Genomic DNA, 21,699 nt, shown 5'->3' with positions numbered 1-21,699 from the left:
AAAGCCGCCGACAGGTCTAACATCACCAGCATGACTTTGCCCCCGGAGTCCAGAACCCCTTTAATGGTTTCCGAGACCTCCAGGAGCGCAGTCTCCGTGCTAAGATGGGGACGAAATCCCGATTGGGTGGCGTGCAAGATCTCATTAGATTCCAGAAAATTGGAAAGCACGCCTTGAACGTGCTTTTCCAGAATCTTGGTGAGGGCCGGCAGCAGGGAGATGGGCCTATAATTAACTGGGGCCTTCGGGTCTAGGCCAGATTTTTTAAGCAAGGGTATCACCATCGCCTGTTTCCAGGTTTGCGGGACCACCCCTAGCCTCAGTGAAAGATTCAGAAGCGGATTAGCCAACGGGTTGATCACCTCCGCGACTTTCGCTAAAAATTTAGCCGGGCATGGGTCCAGGGGAGAACCCGATTTTAATTTGCCCATTAAAGCCAGGGAGTCCGAAGCAGAGATTGGAGGGAACACACTCAACGTCACCCTAGGCCCAGCCTGTGGCAATATGTTGATGTCACGTTCAATAAACCTGTTTGCCCGTGCTAAGCTACCATTTTGGACGTGTATCCCCCTTACCCTGACTAGGAAGAACGGTCCCTACAAAGGACAAAGGTACCTACCTCTGCCAACTAGAACCCCCCATTTCTAACAGTGACCATGTGGTCAAACACATGGCCCGGCAGTGAATGCATTAGTCCAGTTAGCCAACAGACCTTGTAAATATGCCCCATCATTTTCAGTTGTCTGCTTAATAGGAACCATTTTAATGTTTTTATTTATTGGCTTTTGTAGAGAACACTACCTTAAATTTGAGCTTGTCAATAACATGGAGTAATTTGTTATATTAAAGACTGCAGACAAACCAAAATGAGGTCAGGTTTTCCTTCATATGCAAAGGAGTGACTGGTTCCAAATGATTGTATTTGCCATTTCAGAGCCATGTAAGGACAAAAAACCTCTCTGAGGAAAGGGTGCTAATTTGTAGTTTCAGGGTATGCTTGCTTCTTTAAGGATGCATTACACAATTCAGTGTTACTTGCAGTGCCATTTCTAAAACTCAGAAATAATTATAGAAATAGGAAAGAGATATCACTTTAGGGTTTGGAAGATTTGTATTGTGGTTACTGGTATCACCACTGATTTTTCTGTGGGTTTCAGACTGAATGGTGGAGGAGTTGACCAGAAGAATATATTTTCTTTTTATAAGTTGCTTTGTCTGCATAGCTTTTGGTAAATTTAGATGAGAGTGTATTTTAAGTCTCAGGTCAGATTAGAACAACACATGCATTAGTTACCAGCCTGGCAGAAGTAAAAAATGATTACTTGTATATTGTTCATTAGTTAACTTTGCTTTTTAGACCATTTTATATTCAGATTAATATAACATATCCTCCCATGTCCTTCTAGCAAATAACATGACTTGTTAGAGAACATGAAATCATCTACTAATTCACATATTTGTACAGGGATAAATAAATATAATGATCCCATTAGAACTTGGGTAAACCCTTCGATGTAGTCAAATGTAGGCGTCAGGTTGTTAGGACATGGCTTGTGTGTTTTTCAATACGGTTAAGGTAAGTTATGTTGTTAAAGCGGACAGGGTATTTAAAGACACATGAAAGGGCAATCATTTGCTACTGGACAGCATTAGTTTCTGTTCTGTTAGTATGTCAGTTGTGGAAACTCAACTGACACTAGTTCAAGATGATATACATAAGATTTGAGTTGAGTGCTATGAGGTTGAGTTTCTTCCTCTGTGTGTAGGAGATCTTCTTGGTCCCTGTTTCTGTAATGATTGGTCTTAAGGAGAGAGTGTGCACGAAGGTGATTCGGTGGTTGGTGGTCACTCCAGAAGATCGATCACAAGGTTTCTAACTACTATAATATGTCCTTAGAGACAGAAGGTTGCGACCATGGGCTCACTAGCTATGTATGCCACTCAAGAGATAAGCTGAATCTCTGTTGTAGTCCGGGATCAGTCTATAGACAGGATTCATAGGTTCTCAGTAACTTCCTTCAATCAGTCTCAAGTAGCTGCAAAATGACATGTCCAGGGTGATGCAAAATTCCCTAAATTAATAATGAACGATCGCCTGAAACTTTAGCTGATTTATTGAAGTTAACATTTGATTCCATCTTAAAACTTTAAAATAGATAAACCTTAATTTTGATAGAATTATATGTAATGTATAGGGTGACTGTGCTCTTCCCTTAATAGATTTGTGATGCTGAACAAATATCAGGTATGCGAAAAGTGCTAAATCACAGTGTGCCGCATCCAAGGCGATATATTCAGTTCGATTCAAAGAAAAGCAAACATGTTATTTATTTATCATTATAATTAAATTTAGCGGTTTCTTCAAATCTTTAAATGTTTACAAGTATTTTGTGTACCTAAATGTGTAATCCTTACCATCATGGAAACTCTGACACGTGTGCGATGACTGATATAAATGAGTATTTTTCCTCCCTATCTCCACAGGCAATGAAGAGTGCAAACCTTAGCAGGGTGGCAGAGTTTATCCTGTTGGGTCTCTCGGACCAGCCAGAGCAGCAGATCATCCTCTTCATGGTATTCCTGTTCATGTACACTGTGACGTTTGTGGGGAATTTTGTTATAATTTCAGTCACTAACGCTGACTCTCGACTTCACAAACCAATGTATTTTTTCTTGGGTGTCTTTTCCCTGGTGGACATTTCTTTCTCGTCAGTTACAGTCCCCAAAATTCTGATCAACCTTCTACAGGAGAGAAAATCGATCTCTTTCCACGGCTGCTTCGTGCAGCTCTTTTTCTTCATGTGGTTTGGAAGCATGGAGGTCTTGTTTCTGGCCGTCATGGCCTATGACCGCTATATGGCAGTCTGCCACCCTCTTCACTACACCATGATCATGACCAAACACGTCTGCCTGCGGCTGGTGGCATGTTCCTGGGTGGTGAGCCTTCTGAATGCACTGCTGCACACTTTAATGACATCCCAGCTGAGCTTCTGTGGTCCTAACATCATCCACCATTTCTTCTGCGACATCCCTCCGCTCTTAGAGCTCTCCTGTTCAGACACTTTCCTCAACGAACTTGTGGTCTTCATGGAGGGGGGCTTAGTCCTCCTCAGCCCCTTCTTTTTTATTGTCCTTTCATATGCTCAAATCATCTCCACCATCTTAAAGATCCATTCAGAGGAAGGGAGAAGGAGGACCTTCTCCACCTGCTCCTCCCACCTGGCGGTCGTGGGTCTTTTTTACGGTACTGTCCTTTTCATGTACTTCCGGCCCTCCTCGAGCTTTGCCCTTGATTATGACCGGGCAGTGAGTGTAGTGTATACAATCTTGACTCCAATGTTAAATCCATTTATATACACTCTAAGGAATAAAGAGATGAAAGATGCTCTGGTGAAAGTACTTACAAGCAGACATAGGTGAATCAGAACAAAGACCACTACTTTGTCCTGCTTCATAGACACATACTTTTAACCTAAAGTACTATGGGTACTTATTGAGTATGTATATTTGGCAATTAGTGAAATGCAAGTAACCCCTCTTGTTTGTTCTCTTAATTGATCTAAGGAAAATATTCAGAGGGTATATTTTCACTTTGTAATTTTAAGATATGTGTTGCACAAGTACACCATAATTGCTAATATATAAAATTCAAATTATTGGCTTTGTGCTGTTAACCAATCTAAAATGTTCCAAATACAACTTTTTGGGAAATTTGCTCATGACTTTTGTCATACCTTGGTATATAGTTCTGTTGGAAGGACACAGGCACCTTGTCATATATATTCATATGTATTTTTCTGTGGCTTAGTAATGACTATTAAAGTACACAATACAGGAAGGACAGGCCTTAGGCAGCTTCACTTCCTGAACCTACTTTATTTGTGGTAATTCCCTTATGCAGTATGGTACAATTCACCAGGACCGTCCCTACATATTTATATCATTTAAATATATAGGTATCTTTAAACGGAAAGAACTTTTTATAACCTTTGCACGGTAAGAAGCACCAATACTGAATCGGATTCTTTCAACGAGGTAATGAGCAAACACATCTACATAAGTAGATTTTGGTAATGTTAGCCTTACTATTTTTCCAGCGATTCTATGACAAAACGAGGCAAGGAACGCACAGTACATGGTTGTTAGGTGGCGTTTAACAACAATTGTGTTTGCTTGTGATTATTCCTCCAACATTTCAACCAAAATTAGATGTATACAGAATAAGATGTTTAAATGTTTTAAACTAATTTCCCTGGTTTAATAAGTTTTTTTTTTTTTTTTTGAAAACCTTTATTGACGTAAAAGTGAACACTGCCATTCAGCCGAACATCCCAGGGGCACGGCAGCAAATCAAAGTCAGGACATCATGGCATATAACGAGTACATTACAGGATAAATAAGGTTTAATTTTATCGTAAGCAGGATGAAATCAAAAACATAAAAAGCTGCAATATAATATAAAGAAAGGTGGGGACCAGGTGCCGAGCCGTAAAAGATAGCCATAGAACGGGCGGGCCAGACAAGAATTCTTACAAAATGTAAGAGAACCACAATTAAAGCATGAGTACATTATCAAAGAGTCAGGATATACATGCATACAATCACTATGAATACTAATTAGAAGCCCGCCCAGGTCTTATCTACAGTGCAACAACAGCTCAGGCATAAAGTACGACAAAGCAATGAGAGCTCAAAGATCAACACAATGAACTGATCCCAAACGCAGAAAAAGCAAAAGCAAAAGGAAAACCAATAGAGCGAAGAAAAAGGGCCATAGAAACAAAAGAGGAAAAATAATCCCCCCTCCCCACCCCCCACCCCGCACCCCTGCAGTTGGCTACGGCCTACCCCCCTAGCAGCGCGCCTGTCGCCCAGTATCTAAACCCGAAATATAGAAGAGAGAGAAAAATAGAAGAATAAGAAATATAACGAAAGATAAAGTAAAATGAGAGTGAGAGGGAGGAGCCAAGAGATACGAACAAACACGCCCGGCTGCGACCCTCCCCCAACCAGCAAATATTAAACGATAAGGTCAATGCAACACCATCACATATGTCAGGTATCCACGGGGGGGGGGAAACGGGGGGGGAAACAGTGTATACGTCTCACAATATCAAGAACGCAATGCAAGCGCCACGGAAGTGGAAACCATCAGTCTGTCAATATTGTGTATCTCACCCCCAGCCTTTCCGAACCACAGAACCAACCCAATAAAGGACTGTTTGGAGCGGGCCACCCAGTACAGTTTGATCATAGTGCCAACGAGCAGCACAACAATGGCGTAGTCGAGAGACATTAAACAAACTAATGGAATACAGGAGATCAATGAGACAAGTCAATTGCAGCAGCGACAGCAGCGCAGGCAAAGATGAGCAGGAGTTCAGTCTCACAATTTGACAATGCGAAAGTACCCCTCCAGGATTGAAGCGCGAAGTATCGTTGTGGAGGCAAACCACCGTTCACCACTGTTGCCAGTCCCCCAGGAAGAAGCAGGCCTCCTCGTCACTTTTAAGTCCTCGAGTTCCGGATATTGAAAAACAGGAGAATCAAGAGCCACCGGTACACACAGCAACCGCAGAGCAGCGGTACCAACCCTCGGAGCAGCCGGAGGGGGAAGAGCAATGGGGGCAGCCTGACGGGAAGGGTGCATGAAGGAGCGTCGGCCCAAAATGGCGGCGGACCGCAGTGAGTCAGTAGAGGCACCGGGGGCCAAGACGGCATACAAAGACCTCAAGGCATCCAGGATATCACCGAGCGTGGGCTCGCGAGCACATGCCCAGGCCCCCGTGCAGCACGGCCAGCAAAGGTCGTCGGTGCAAGGCGAAACACTCCCTACGATGTCGGCAGCCATCTTGTGAGTTTCGCCGCCCAGCACTCCACCGCGGCCCCCAAAGCAGTCCACAAATGTAGGGCTTTACAGATCTCCGGAGGGATCCCAACAATGGCCTCACTGGCACAGAAAGGGTAGATGTTCGGCAGTGGGGGGGGGGCCCTCCTGCCATCCGCGGCAGGTCCCACGACCGAGAGCCGAGCGCGGAGGCCCGGGGCCGCCAGGCAGGACAAGGCGAAGGGACCCCTTCACACAGTCAGTCCCCAACACACCTCGCTCCCCTCCAGCCGCACGGTCTGCAAAGCGGGGCCGGTACAGGATCACCGGGGTACACGCACAACGGCTCTCACCGGCGGTTCACTCTCTCGACCGGGGCCTGCAATCTCAGCATCGCCGGTCGGATCCCGCAGGCGAGGTCCCGGTCTCGATCTCCCGGAGGCCTCAATCTTCTCGAGGGTACAGCCGCGGATCCACAGCACACAGAGGTTTCCGGACAGAACGGTGAGTTGAAACAAATCGCAATATTTCAATTTCTGTAATGATGTATCGTCTCAGCACAGGATAAGATGCAGGATATTCGGGGTTAGCCGGAGGGCCGACGGAGCCGAGCTAAAAGGCGACCATCACGCTCGCTGGCTAGGCTCCTCATGTTAAAGTTTGTTGGTGCTTCTTTCCAATGATTACATATTCCCCCAAAAAGTCAGGTACACACCTTCATACTTTTGTAGAGCTGCCCTTTACTCCATAGTACTTAAGCCCAGCCTACCCAAGATGAACACACCTGGCAGAGGCACTATTAGAGCCACAGGGACCGCCAGGTGTACTGGGTGGTACCTAAGGGCCTAGAGGGTCCCAAAGTAGATGTTCGATATGAACCAGAAGGAGATCTGTGCATGGCCATCTTCCATGGAGACGGGGCCCGATTCACAGAACTAACTTAAGACAAAATCCTAAACTTACTACCATTTTGGTATTCACAGAAGGCACTTACTCATTTTGGTATTCACAGAAGGCACATACTTATTTCGGTATTCACAGAAGTTAGGAGTCCTAACTTTAGGACTCCTAAATGCCTTCTGTGAATACCGAAAGTCTTAAAGTTAGGATTTCTCTCAGTTTAGGAGTAGTAAAGTTAGGACTCCTAACTTTAGGATTCCTAAATGCCTTCTGTGAATACCGAAAGTCTTAAAGTTAGGATTTTTCTAAGTTTAGGGGAAGTAAAGTTAGGAGTTCTAACTTTACTACTCCAAAACTGAGAAAAATCCTAACTTCAAGACTTTCGGTATTCACAGAAGGCATTTAGGAGTCCTAAAGTTAGGACTCCTAACTTCTGAGAATACCTAAATGAGTAAGTGCCTTCTGTGAATGCCAAAATTAGTAAGTGCCTTCTGTGAATACCAAAATGGTAGTAAGTTTAGGATTTTGTCTTAAGTTAGTTCTGTGAATCGGGCCCAGGGTTGCCATCTTTTCTAAGATACTGTACAAGCAGCAACTCCGCCATCTGACACGAAATTCACAGTATGCACCCAGTCCCACAGAGTGAGGGGAGATATCATGGCCTTCTGGAATATCAAGGAAAAAATGTAGGGTCAATTAAGAGACCACACTATCCCTAGTCTGCCAATTCTCTGGCTACGAGAAAAGATTATAATGTATTTATTTATTTATTATCACATTTGTAGAGCGCTCTGTTACCCGGAGGTGTCCTGGCGCTAGCGTGATTGGACCAGAGTGTGTGGGTGTCAGAGAACTTAGTGAGTGAAGAGCCAGGTCTTAAGCTCTCTCCTAAAAGCCATAAGGTCCGAGGATTGTCTGAGGTTGAGTGGCAATTTGTTCCATGCCTCTGCTGCACCGAGGGAGAAACTCCTGCCGCCCCAGCGTGCTTTTTTAACTCTGGGGACTGTCACCAGCGCCAGCTCCCCAGATCTCAGGGTTCTTGCTGGTTTATGCCAGTGGAAGAGCAGTTTCATGCATCTAGGGCCCGTATCATGCAGGGCTTTGAAGACCATGCAGAGTGCTTTAAAAACAATTCTCTTGCGAATTGGTAGCCAGTGAAGGTTTACTAAGTCCTGAGCTACCAAGGCAAATTTAGGAGTGTCTGTGATCAGACGGGCAGAATGTATGGTCTGGTCTGCAGAGCCTGTGCATCCTGCTCTAGCTGTCTACATCCAGAACTTGGATACACATTTTCTCTACTGGAAAGCAGACTACTGAAGAAAGAGGCAGAGAGGAAGCCACCTGGATGCAGTCCAGTTTACGAAATCTCCCTCTGCAGAGGACCCCGACAAACCAATCCTTGTATACAAAGAGAGGGCATAGTAGGTTGACGTCCCACTTACTCATCATGGGTACTGTTAGACCCTTGATCATACCTTTTAGGGTTTAGTTGAACCTTTCTACCAATCCATTACCTTGGGGTGGTAAGAAGTGGTGAACTTGTAACTTACACCACACTTCTCCCATAGGGATGTCAAATACTTCGAAATGAAATTGGTACCCCGTTCAGATACCACCTCTCTCGGGAACCCCACGTGGGAAAAGAGCCCCATTAGTGCCCGGCCCACTACTGGCGTCATCATTGTCCTGAGAGGGATAGCCTCCGGGTATCTGGTGGCATGGTTCACTAAGACTAGGACATACCTGTTGTTCAGTGACCCCACAATGTCCCTCTCTACCCTTTCAAAAGGGATGCCAACAACTAAAAACGTTTGGAGAGGAGCCTTACACTTCCTCCTACTCTTACCACTTGCCTGGCAAGTCTGGCAAGACCTACAATTTGCATCTGACTGCCTTCATATTTGGGGCCAGAAGAAGTGGTTGACAAACCTGTCAAAGGTCTTGTTCTGCCCCAGATGTCCTGCCAAAGGCATATCATGAGCCATACCCAGTAAGCGCTGGGGTACCACCAACACATGGGTTGACCCAGGCTCAGCGAGCTTAGGCTCGCAGCAGTACAGGAGACCATTCTCCCAGTAGATACGGTGTGGTCCAGGCTGATCATCAGCTGTCTGGTTTTCAGCCTGCTGCCGCAAACCCTCTAGAGAAGGGTATTCTTTCTGCTCCCTGCATAATTCTTACCTGGTGGGTCCACCTTCTTGCTACCAATGGGTTACCTCAGATAAGTCCCCCAGTTCAGCCACTTGCCCCCAAATAGGCACCTGGTTCCCCCTCAAAGTCTGGGAAATTCAGAGGCAAGTTTCCCATGCCCCCTGCCCTTTCTCTTGGAAGTCACCTGGGTCACTGTATCAGGCTCCAGGCCCTTCTGATAACCCGTATTGGGTGCCGTGGACTGAGTGGTCACGAATGCCCACTCTGGCAACCCAAGCATCTCCAAGTGAGACCTGAGGTCCGCAACCTCCCAAAAGGACTGATTCAGGTTGTTACCTAGTAGATGATCTACAGGCATGGTAAGGCTCACAATCACCCTCAAGGGACCTGAGACCCCTTCCTCCATTCAAAGGGAACCTGCACCACCACTCTGAGTTGTCCACAGCAACTGCTTGGTGGAATGCCCTGGCGTCTACTTGCTCCTTAGAGACCAGGTGACACAACTGAAGTCACACTGGCTCCAGTATCTCTGTGAGTCTCTACTCTTCTACCATTGATGGACACTCAGGCTCTGTACTTTGTGTTTTCAGGCACCTGGTTTCCTGGGACCATCTCACTCTCTCCTAGTGAGATAAGGGTCCTTTCTGAGGGATCCCCACCTTCCTCTGGGTGCCCCTCCTCCCCAAGCGCTACACTAGCCAACAGCTTGGACTGCCCACTGGTGGGTGTCAGTGCTTTTTTGGGGCAGTTGGGATTCCCCTTCAAATGACCAACCTGCTCACAGGCATAGCACTTGCTGGAATCGGTCTATGCAGGCTTCCCTGAAGAGCCTCCTGGTGTCTTATCTTCTGATGGATGGGAACCTTTACCCTGGGTATTAGTTTGTGGCCCTTTAGAGAACTCCTGTACTTTACCCCTGCCCATCCATCTCTTCTGCTGGCGACCCTGCCCACCTTTGGCAGAGTCTCCCCCATACATCGTCTTGTGGACACTGGTACTTACCCAGCAGTTCGCCTCCTTAACAAGCTTCCTGGGGTCAGTCACCTTACTATCAGTCAAGTGCCAAGTGCTGGCGCACCTTTGCAAAATGCAGACTAGACAAGAGCTCTCATGTAATCAAATTGTAGAGCCCATGAAAATATGTCACATTACTGCCCTCCCCCAACCATCCAGTGACCTACAAAAAGCATCTACACATTACAACCAAGTGTTTGCATCAGTTTCCTACTGGACCTAAACTGATCCCTGTAGTTGTCAATAGTAAAACCATAACTGGTGAGAATGGTCTCCTTCATGTCAGCATAGGTGAGGTTCTGCCACATACCCAAAGCCACCAAAGTGCCCCTCCCCTCTTCTGGGAAAAGAGGTCACTATCCTGCTCCCCAATTCTTTGCAGGGACCTCATTCATGTTGATAGATAACTCATAACCCTGAAACCACCTTTGAATGTCAGTCCCCTTTTTGAATTCCTTTCTTAAATTCTTGGGATGTGTACAATTCATTCTGAGAGCACTGAGGAATTTCTGCCACCATCTGTGTTGACCAACTCCTCTGATCCAGCTCCTTTCCTCTAAGCTCATGGTCATTCTTTTCTCCTCCTTCCTATCTTGAGCTTCTCAAGCTCCATTGCATCCCATCTGGCTTCACACCTGTCCTCCAGCTCCTCCGGGGACAAGCCACTGCTGCCTGACCTGGGGCTTCCCCCCTTGCAAAAGCACATCAACCCTTGGAATAGTCTCGGCCGCCTCCATACCAAGATCTCCAGATTGCTCACTGGCATGTCTGCCTGCTACCCAGCCCCTCAGCACCTTTTGTAGCTCCTCTTTTCTGGTGAGGCCTCTGATTTGGACTTGAAGGTTTTTAAAAATAGCCTTCAACTCCTTTATGTTGTAGGTTCCCAACCTTTCCTCCTCAAAGGCTACTTCCAGGGATGGAACTGATGGTGCCATTGACTCAGGCATGATGCAATAGAAAGTTCAAATTTCCAACAAATGGCAAGATCTAAACAAGCATAGGCATAGCCAATAGTTCTCACCTTTGGGACCATATAAGTGTTTAGTCATGCACCAGTTTATGTTGGTGCACGAAGGATATTATGCTGCATAACTAAATACTTACAAGGTCCCAACAGCGAGACCTTTTGGCTATGCCAATGCTTGTTATAGAGGGTCGACTGAAAACGGCAGGAGGGGCTTTTTATGTTCTACAAAGCAGGGATAGTTAGCAGTTGTTTCAAAAAAGCAATTTAATTAACAGGCAAGCTTCTGGGTTTTAAAATTGCATTTTATGTATGTTCTAACTGCCTGTTCTGTAATTCTCTGCTGAGGAGCAATGTCATTCTGTGCGCTCGCAAAAAGTGGAGGGGGATTAATGTAGTAATGTGATGTAATGGAATGTAGGAAACATGCTCTGGGTTGGAATGGAAGGGGGCTTTAGCATCAAGGCAGTTTAGTTGTGAAGGCTACAAGCGGTTTCGCTGCCTGAGACCAATGAAGTGATTTATTCCCACTCTGGAGTTCGTCTACTATATACATGGTGGGCTATTACACGTATGCTGCGCCTACATGCAGCGGTCCTGACACCAGCAAGCAGAGCATATGTTTGCACCTAAAACCCAGACATGTGCACGTGCACCTCAACCACTGAGAGACAGACAGCGTGACAGGGGGACTGGGCTCGTGCGCTCTGGCTCCAGCAGACTACGCAGCAAAACACACAACCAACAAGCAGTGCACGGCGCTCCCAGGGGGCTCACAATGCTTTTTAGTGACAGGTTTTGAAGATGCGTGTTTGCTAAACACGGTAATATAATTGTGTGTGACTGCGCTCCAAAAGATGTGCTTCACAGTCCCATGCCCTGCGCGTTAGCAGACATGCCAACATTTTGATGTAGGAAAAGGATGGTTTTGAAATAAAAACAGTATGTTGGCATTTATGCATTAAGCTGTACGTAAAAGGGTGACTCGCGGCTTCATGTGGCTGGGCTCCCAGGAAGGAGGGCTGTGAACTCCGCCAGTGCACCTGCACATTCCCCTGTGGTTCCGGGTCTTGGGGAATAAAGTGGTGCATATGGGGGTGGGTGGTAAGGAGTGTGGGATCGAGGAACAAATATCGGGTTCTGCAGTGTAAGAATCACGCTGCATTGTTATGCATCTGCATGAGAATGGCCCTCACAGGGGGAGGGGGGATCTGAGATTCCAGTTGCATGACAAAAAGCCTCCTTTGGAATCCAGCGGTGGCGGCGCAGCAGTAGGGGAGAGGAGAAGCCTAGCCTTCTCAATGGCCCAGACATGGCAGCCATGCCCCCAGGGTGAGAAAAGTACAGTGAACATAAATATGGCTGATCGCATAGCACAGCCACTGGGAAAACATGGAGCCTTCGAGAGAAGGCCCCGTAACAGGGCTCCAGTCGCTTCCAAGCACACCATTTTGATACCTTGGAATTGGCTAAGTGAAATAAAATGCACCGATGAAGCATTTCTCCAATCCTTTTCAAACACCCCTTTAGCATCTTATTGGCTAGACGTGGCATGGTAAATACCGTTAGCATCTTAAGAACAAGTGCCGGCAGGAGTCTCCAATTAAAAAAAACAAGTGGGGGGAGTGCTAGATAAAAAAAAAGTGTCAGCAAAAGTGAAAGCGTTTCACTTGCGAGAGCGAGCAGCGCCAGGAGCAATAATTGTTACTATATGGCACCGCGCGCTCCCACAAGTGAATCGCCAAACGTGAACGTGTTGCCATTGAAGGCAATGGAAAGCGTGCACGTTTTTGGCCGAAAAGCCGAAGCGATTGCTAAAGGTCTTTTTGCCTATGCAGTGCATGCGCACTACGTAGGCGAGACCTAAAATGACCAACAAAGAAACAGTATGTGGTACGTAATGGTCTGCGATATGGTAGTACTGTACACCAATCACTGTAGGTCAAGTGTGAACGCAAGTCCTATCCTCACCGCTGACAACCAATGTTAGAAATGGGGGGTGTCTAGTTGGCAGGTTGTTACCTTGTCCAAGTAGGGACCATTCTTCCTAGTCAGGATAAGGGGGATAAACTACTGAAAATAACCCTGCTCACCCCCTCGGTAGATTAGCACGAGCAGTAAGGCTTTTCTCAGAGGCAGTGTGTAAAGCATTTGCCCACAACATACAGTAATAAACTGAAAACACCACAAACGGACACCACACCAGTTTAGAAAACATCGAATATTTTTTAAGGTAAAACAAGACCAAAATTATAAAGGTTAAACATACAATAATCAAAATATGCACTTTGCAAGAATAACCTTAAAAATGCAGCTCCTTGAAGCCGGTAGCTCTGTCCAGTGGTACAGTGGTGCTGAAAACAACCAAATACAACAGTTTCGGTCGTCGGCGTCAGTGTGGGCCGGCATCGGTGTCAGAAGACTTGTAAACATTTTTTTTTGTTCTGGCTGACCATGGCGGAGTAGGCCGGCGGCGGCAGCAGTCGTTGAGGCTGCGGTGTGAATCGGAGCAGTGCAGCGTGCGGTGCCATCATGTTGTGGTGCAGGCAGCAACCCGGTGGCGGTTGTCCAGTGGCGTCGATGAGACAAGGGCTGCGGTGCACAGCAGGGTGGTGCTTGTTGCAGAGCTGACGGTCACTGTGCAAGCTGTGGTGGCTGTCACATATTGGCAGTCAATAGGCCTGGCATCGGTGGGCTGCAGCTGTGCTGTGGGATGGGGCAGAGGTTCATGTAGCTTATGGGCGGATGGTCTCGACCTTTTCTTCTACATTTAAGAGCCATTTCATAAATGTAATTTCGTGATTCATTCAGATAGCATTTCCAATGTCATACTATATACTTTGAATGAAACCATTGCCTTTAAAAATGCGTACAGCACAAATGCTCATCTTCGTGTGCAACCATTTCAAATGCATTTTGAGTATTTTGGGTGGGATTGTAAACGGATGCTTTAGATATGTTTTAAATGCTTAGAATTTAGTAATGTCAAACATAATAAAGTGGAGTGGGTGTTGTATAGCATTTTAGGACCCTAGTGTAATTTTCCCGATTCATGCCCTTATATAGGTACAAATCACCTTGCCCTTATATAGGCATAGAAATCATAACCATATTTAGGCATAGCCCATGCAGCTCAAATACAGGCATGGATACTTCCACTAGTTCCGAAAAGCCACAACAATTTCTTGGAAAACTCTGCTTCAGCAGTCAGGGACTTCCCCTTGCTTGAAAATGGATTTGGCCAAGAACTCATGGAGTTTTCAAAGAACTACCATTCCCTTGGAGTTCTTTGCTGATGTTATTATGTCCAACTTTACGTCAAACCAGGCACCTTCAAGGTATAAATATGCCCACACTTGCTCTAGCAAACACACAGTGGTTTGGAGCAGTTCGACTATCTACTTGCCCGACGCAGCTCGCCACAGCAAGTGCCGATGGAAGCCGACCCTCCAGCTGACGCACTGAGAGAGACGCTGTCTATTCTCTTGCCGAGAAATCCAGCTCCAGTGTTTCCAAGCTCTCCTTGCGGGGTGTTGGGAAATCGATTCCCAAGACAGAGAGATACCAGACCTCCTTCATTCTAAACCAAGGTACGGAGCTGATTAGACCCTAAGAGAAATCTTGGATAGATTCTTGGCAAAGAATACTAAACCTATGCTACACCATACTTACTTCTTCCCTCGTACTAGACTTGGGTTAGGTACATTGGGGTAGGCGTACTTTAGTAGCACCAGTTGAGTACTTTTAGTCTTTATTTATTTATGTATGTATTTTAAGGCTTAGAAACCATACCATGCTTTTACAGTATTATTTCATAATACTCTTCTTGCTGTACGTATTATACTTTGCAGCCAGTATTACGATTGTAGCAGTTTATTTCTTCTGCATGAGAAAAAAGTTTGTTCAATAAATACTTTTTTTGAAAACGTCCGTCTCTCTATTTCTCTGCACCTCTGGTGAAACGAAGCATGCACGATTGACTAAGTAAAATATCTATCTATTGTTTCCATGACTCTGAAGATACGTTTTATCTTGGGAAAACAAAGTTGTCATGTTTATGCGGTTGTCAGAAACTAATCCCTTTTTGTGTATCCGAGAACGTTTCTAGTGACCTCTGAGCTAGCTGGCACTCACAATGAAGTCTAATATATTCGATAGAGACCCAGTCGACCTAAGTCCTACGTCAATTCTATAGGATATATTATTCCAATGTGCAGAGCCTATTGGGAATATAGGAACTACACTACATGGCACCCCAACATTTGGTAAGGCACTAATTTAACGCTAGATACTAGAGTAACTCAGTCGTGCTTTTCACAGAGACTTCTTTTTCCCGTAAAATACTCCAATAGACGTCTGAAGTAGGTGAAAGGATAATATCCGCCATAACTGAGTGGGACGAAAATCCTATGTATTAGTTTTTGGTTAGTTAAACGTTGAAGGATGCAGTGTTCCAAAATATTGTGCACCTTATCTTTGTTTCCTTGAAATTTGCTCTGCAAACTTTCAGTCAACAAAATGTCAGATAGTGATACCAAGACCGGTAGACCTACAAGAAACAACAACGAAACCGGTGGAGCTGCAGCAGCTCGACCAGGTTTTGACGTTACATGTTTTAATGAAGACGATGCGGATGCTATAATATTCCCGGAAAACCATCACTATAAAGCTTATAACAAATAGCCTATCATCGAGAGGTGGTAGGGTGATATTTGTCATAGAGGCACATGAATATCGGCAGACAGAGGTATTCTATTCATGGATTATCTTCCCAGAAGCAAATCCATTAACACACGTGTTCCACTTCTACAAGATAGAGGAACTTCCAGCGAAATACACTCCTTTCGAGGATGTTGAAATTCGATTAACATACCAAGAGCATGCGCTCTGGTTTAAAGGCGCCCTACAACATCAAAATCACATTACCAGGCTCGGTCCACTAGGTAGACCAGGAGCAACATGGCCGGTACTAGCCAGCTATACACCACACCCTGCCATTGAAGGAATGACAGGTCCAGATTATTAGTTCAACTAAAACAACTAATCAAAATACATAGACAATTGGTTCATTAAGTAAATGTAAATGTAAATGTAGAGGTACTTGTATAGCGCACGACTACCCGGAGGCCCCTCGGCGCTTGTACGAATACCGCTGAGGAACCCTTCCTGGCCTTTCCCTGTGAAGTGCCCACTCCTGGGCACCCCCAAGGTGAAGCCAGGCATCCTAGCATTGTTGGGGCCGTTGTGGAGATTAAGCAAGCTATTGCCCAGAGTTGCAGAGAGACTTATGATTAGAATAGGCACCGAGGCGAGAATGATCAGGTCCGAGGAAATTGAGTCCGAGACCCGCCGAGGCGGGAATTGAACCCTGGTCCCGGGCCAGACTTCTGCATCAGGGTCTGCCGCTCTTACCATTGAGCCACACTTCTCCACAATAAGTCATGCAGACTTTAACAGTCCAACCTGCTATAAAGATTCCACAACACACCCCTCACCAGGGGAACACAAATAAAATGACACCACAGTCTATACAATCAGTCATTGGTAAATTACCCGCAAAACGGGAACAAATTCCCTTCTGGTTAGCTCAAAAAATTACTCAAATAGAGGCAGTATTTCCTGATAGTACACCTCATGAGAAACACGGGATTCTAACAATCTGTTTACTAATGGGGATCGCACCACACCTGGAGGACTGTGACACTTGGGGTACAGTCTTTTCTGCAATTTACACAAAAACACCCGGTGTTCCGTCTATGGCAGTAATACCAGACGTCCTAAAACAGATTCAAAATGAATACGGGTCAGAGCATGCTTTGAATCTGGGTATGAAATTACTTAAAGGTTTCAAACAGGTCTCAGCTATAATATTAGCTAATATTAAAGGTGAAGCAGCATCCGTGGCGATCCGCCAAAAACTAAAAGAACTTGATGTAACTGAGCAACCGTATGAACTGGCCAGAATAATTGAAAAATCCTATGAAGAACAAGGTAGAGATAGTTTGGGTGGGAAACCAGTAAAACCCCAACTAACAGAAAATCCTGAAAAGGTTTTTATTAAAAATACTCTCACTACTCCTAAAAAGAAGTGGGAAAACACTAAACAGACTCTTCCCAAAGAGAAGCGCTCTCAGTCCCGAGGAAGGTCTCCTCAAAAGGAGCCCTCTAAAAAGAGGTATAACCTCGGGAACAGGGATAATTTGAGAAAACCTGATAGATATCAAGATACTGATACACGTTACTCTCGTACCTTTCAGACTCCCTCACAGAAATCGGAAAGAAGAGAATGGTCAGAATAAAAAGAAGAACGTGTGAAGTCCAAAGACGATCAACATGTTCCAAAAAATAAGAAAACCCAATTAACCAAAAAGAAGGTAGCAGGTCTAAAAATCAGACATGCCGAGGATCTTGAGGACACAACTTAAGAACGGGGAGTGGGCTCAGACTATGCTGGACAGCGCAGCAAAAGTTATCATAGCTCGCAAGATTCTGAAGGATCATCTGGAGACAGTGGACTTGAATGAATACATTCAAGTTGAAACTGCAGATACCAGGGTTAGTGTACCCCATAAGTTATATGAAATAACGCTCTGGATGGAGGGGGATATAACTAGGAAAATAAGAGCACTCTTTTGGGAGAAGCTCTCTAAGGGTTATGACATTCTTCTAGCCGAAAAAGACTGGCCACCAGAATTTGTCAGGGAGTGCCCACATGGCGAAGACATCATTATGCCAGATTTCTCAAATATTCCAATTCATAAAAAAGACACCTATGCCAGAAAATGGGCTGTAGCCTAGGCTCCAGCATTATATAAAAATCCTGTGGGAAGGGATGAGGATTCTCCTCACCATAAGATCCAGTTGAAAAATCAACCAACTGCTCAGAGGCAGTATCCAGTTAAGCAAAAAGCTACAAAACAGGTCAGGAAGATCTTAGATCAACTGAATACCAAGGGGTGATTGACACATGCACCTTGTCAATGAACAATCCTTTGTTTCCTGTCTCCAAACAAGACAATACATATCGTCTAGTGTTGGACTACAGACATTTAAACACTTGTTGCAAAACTTTTGCAGTACAAAATGCACACAGTACAGCACTGATGAATAACATCGTGCGTAAAAATTGTAAAACCACATTAGATATTTCTAATGGTTTCTTCTGTCAAAACATTGCACAGGAAAGCAGGTACTTGACCGCTTTCTCAATCATTGGGACACAGCGCCACTTCTGTCGTCTCCCCCAGGGATTCAAGAATAGTCCAGGGTTATTTTTAGCCAGAGTAACAGAGTTCCTACAAACGTATGATGATGAGGCATTATCTTATGTCGATGACATCTATCTAACAGACGATGACTTGGACAGGCACTTGAACAGAGTGAACACCATAATTCTTGGCTTCGCATCTGAAGGGTACAAATTAAATTTTAAGAAATCACGAATTGCCCACCTCATTCTCCTATTCTTAGGATACGAACTCTCAAGTAAAGGCAAAAGTCTGGCAGCGAACATTTTAGAAAAGTGGGCGCTGCTCCAACCTCCAAAAATGCTGAAAAACGTACAGTCAATTCTAGGTTTCCTGAATTTCGGAAGAATTTACATTCTAAATTACGCAGGAAGGATTAAACCACTCTACAAACTAATCAAAGCTGATTTCAAAACTACTAATTGGACTCAAAAACACACAGAAATTTTGCGTTCAGTACAAACAGACATGTTAGCAACAACACATTTGCAAACTCTCGTAAACATACGCAACCTTGTAATCCGAATCATCCCAGGAAGATGCGGATTCACGTACTTCACCTTTAATGAAGGTGAAAAAATACCAATAGCTTATAAATCACACACGTACACACAAGCTGAAATAAAATTCACTTCTACAGAAAAAATTCTGACAGCGGTTCAGATTGCAGTAGCAAAAGAGAGAGCCCTCGCACAGGGAAAATGCATAATGGTCGTTACACCTGTACCAGCCTTAGAGGCAGTGACAAAAGTAAGCATTCCGAATGCAAAGGCTTTACATCTGAGATGGATACAATGGGTTAATTCTCTTGCTGGAACAGACGTTGAAAACGTTTTTGACCCCTACTTGAAAACTCAAGAATTTCTACAATACGAACAAGACTGTCCTCTGCCCACTGAGATTCTGCCTCTAGAACAATACGATTGTATAATTTATACATACGGATCAGCACAGCCCGCAATAGGCTTATAGTGATGCATGCGGGATTGTTTAAGGTCGCTGGCACGATGGTAAATTCCGACCCATGGTCACAAAAACACAATCTCTCGGAGACTGTACAGCTCAGTGAGCTGAACTACAGGCATTCAAGATGGCGCTTGAAAATACCGATTGCGAATTCCCCACACTCATAGTGTGCGATTCGTATTACTGCGTTCAATCCTACAATGAATACTTGCAGAACTGGATTCAAAACGGTTTCAAAGATGCAAAAAGCGGCACAATCAAGCATAAGTTGCTTTGGGAACAAGAAGTTCAATTACAGAAAGAACTACAAAGACTCACGTGATCCATACACTGAGTCATCAGCGTGATGGCGTTCACAATGCAGGGAATTCATTGGCTGATGAAGCCGCGAAGGCAGTTGTGCAAACGGCTTCAGTAGCTGCAATCACTCGTTCAAAAACAAAAATAGACAGCGAAATAATGCAAGCTGTCACCGCTTACAACAAAATCAGCGGTAGAACATTACCGAAAGGTTTTCCACTCAAGTACTCATATATAACTGAGGCAAATAATGTTCCTTTTGATCGAATCCCTGGAGTGGGGGATAGAGTAATTCCAAACATGGAACATAGATTAGGACTAATCTTAGCAGCACATGAAGGGCTCGCCTCTGCACATGCAGGTGTTTCTGCCACAGTGTCAATATTAAAACAGAGATACTGGTGGACGCGCGTGAGGAAACAAACTATAAACTATGTTCTAGAATGTGAAATCTGCCAAAAAATGAAGGTTTCAACAGTAAAACGCCCGGCGCAGACGCCCCTTCTTATTTCAGATAAACCACTAGCGTGCATTTACCTGGATCCCTGTGGTCCATTACAGAGGGATGGCAAATATACATATATCATGGTCGCAGTGGATTCATGCTCAAGATTCCTTTGGATGTGGACTCAGCGCTCGGCTGACACCCGAACTGTTATAAAAGATTTGCGAGTCTTTATCGGCACATACACAATCGGCACGCTACACTCTGACCAGGGTCCTGCGTTTAGCTCTCGAGCTTACAAAGAGGCCATGGCCATTCTGGGCGTTGCATTGCGGTACTCAATTCAATTCCATCCTGAGGGAAATTCGGTAGTGGAAAGAAAAAAACAAGACATAAAGCAATCTATAACAGCTAGGGTATTAGGCTCGGGTGACGGGTGGGTCAAACATCTAATAAGTGTCCAACGTAGTTTAAATAATCTGCCAAGAAATTCTCTGGGTGGAATCACTCCATATGAAATCCTTTGTGGTACTAGAATGATTGTCGAAGACCTCGACCGTCATACTTCAGTGGTAGAACAAAAACCCTTCGATATCAAAGACCGTTTGGCTGTTTTACAGGACTTAAATGAAACAAGAAGTCTAAGCAACACATTGCAGAAGCCAACGACCACTGAAGAAAAACCACCTGTCCCAGCAAGGCCTACCTGGATTCCAATGATTGGGGATCTAGTTAGAGAAAAGATCGCAGACAAGAAGGAATTTGGGCCTTCTTACAGAAAACCAGTACCTGTGCTAGCAATGTTACTTCCGCCCCTTGCTGGAAGAAAGGAGAACCGGTTCGTATCTATCGACCTGGTAAAACCACATCATGTGACTGATAATAAGCAGTAGGCCCAGTGGACTCCAAAGATGTAGCAGATGACCAAATCTTGCTACTATCCAAGAGGTTCAAACTGAAAGACTCGTCACCTTTGAAGAATCTGCAGTGCGAAAAGAAGGACTATGCAACAAAGCCATGGAACTTGTACCTCTTGAAACCCAAATAACAGTTCGTCAAGACACTCCTGTCTACAATGATATAGCATCTGACTATACTAATATGACAAGGGATCAAATAGTTCCAGTGATTTCAAGTAATCCTGATGCAATACCAACAATTGACAGAACTGCCTCTGGCTATTTCATCAACTTTGATACGTTTCCGAGGATCCCAGTGAACCTGAAACGACAACAGCAAATAAAACTTTCAAGGAACAAGTAACAGAACTTTTTCATCAGCTTGAAAATACATATCTGGTAACACCATGGGTTGAACTTTGGATTGTGTTAGGAGTCCTTTTTCTCCTACTTTGGCTGACTCTTGTACTAACTTTGGGTATGCTGATAAATGGAAAATATAGTAAAATGGACACAGCAAGTAAGAACATCAACTTGCAGGTGAAGCCACACAAATCATCTCATCGTGAACAAAGAGACTTGTCATCAGTAGACATCACTGCCGTTCCTATACCTGGTGGTATAGCATGGGACAGAACTGATTATGACATTTATGGTCCTGCAGAGCTGCTGAAGATTCTACATCAATTTAAGGTTTCCTTGAGTGACTTTGTTTCACCCAGCACATTTTCTGATGATTGAGACTTTGAGACTGTTAATAATATAATCCTGGCTGAAGACGGCTGATAGCCAGAAACCGGTCCTAGGATGCTTGATTCTGGTCCAGGAAAGACATGGCTTGGCAGTTCGGGCTGGACTGTTCCCATGAGGCACAGGGTCAAGGCTGATTTGCATATGGCCATGTCTGAACTGGGGTGGTGTGGAGTGCAAAAAAACAATGGATTTAAGCCCAGATCTCTGTACTGGGGTGAATGTATGACATTGGT

General features: G+C 44.8%; 1 protein-coding gene across 1 annotated transcript in view; it reads left to right on the top strand.

The window, feature by feature from the left end:
- Nucleotides 1–394: 394 nt before the first annotated feature.
- The window catches only part of LOC144769513 (olfactory receptor 1f45-like), a 118,071-nt gene continuing 96,766 nt past the window's right edge, over nt 395–21,699 (top strand). Inside the window, exons 1-2 of the mRNA XM_078653648.1 lie at nt 395–477; nt 2,511–3,416. Of these exons, the coding sequence (XP_078509774.1) occupies nt 395–477; nt 2,511–3,416 (989 nt within the window). The remainder of the gene's footprint in view (nt 478–2,510; nt 3,417–21,699) is intronic.

The sequence above is a fragment of the Lissotriton helveticus genome, chromosome 7 (assembly GCF_964261635.1).
Source record: "Lissotriton helveticus chromosome 7, aLisHel1.1, whole genome shotgun sequence".
Taxonomy (NCBI): domain Eukaryota; kingdom Metazoa; phylum Chordata; class Amphibia; order Caudata; family Salamandridae; genus Lissotriton; species Lissotriton helveticus.
Note: the sequence above shows the minus strand (reverse complement) of the source record. Positions and strands in the feature narration are given on the sequence as shown.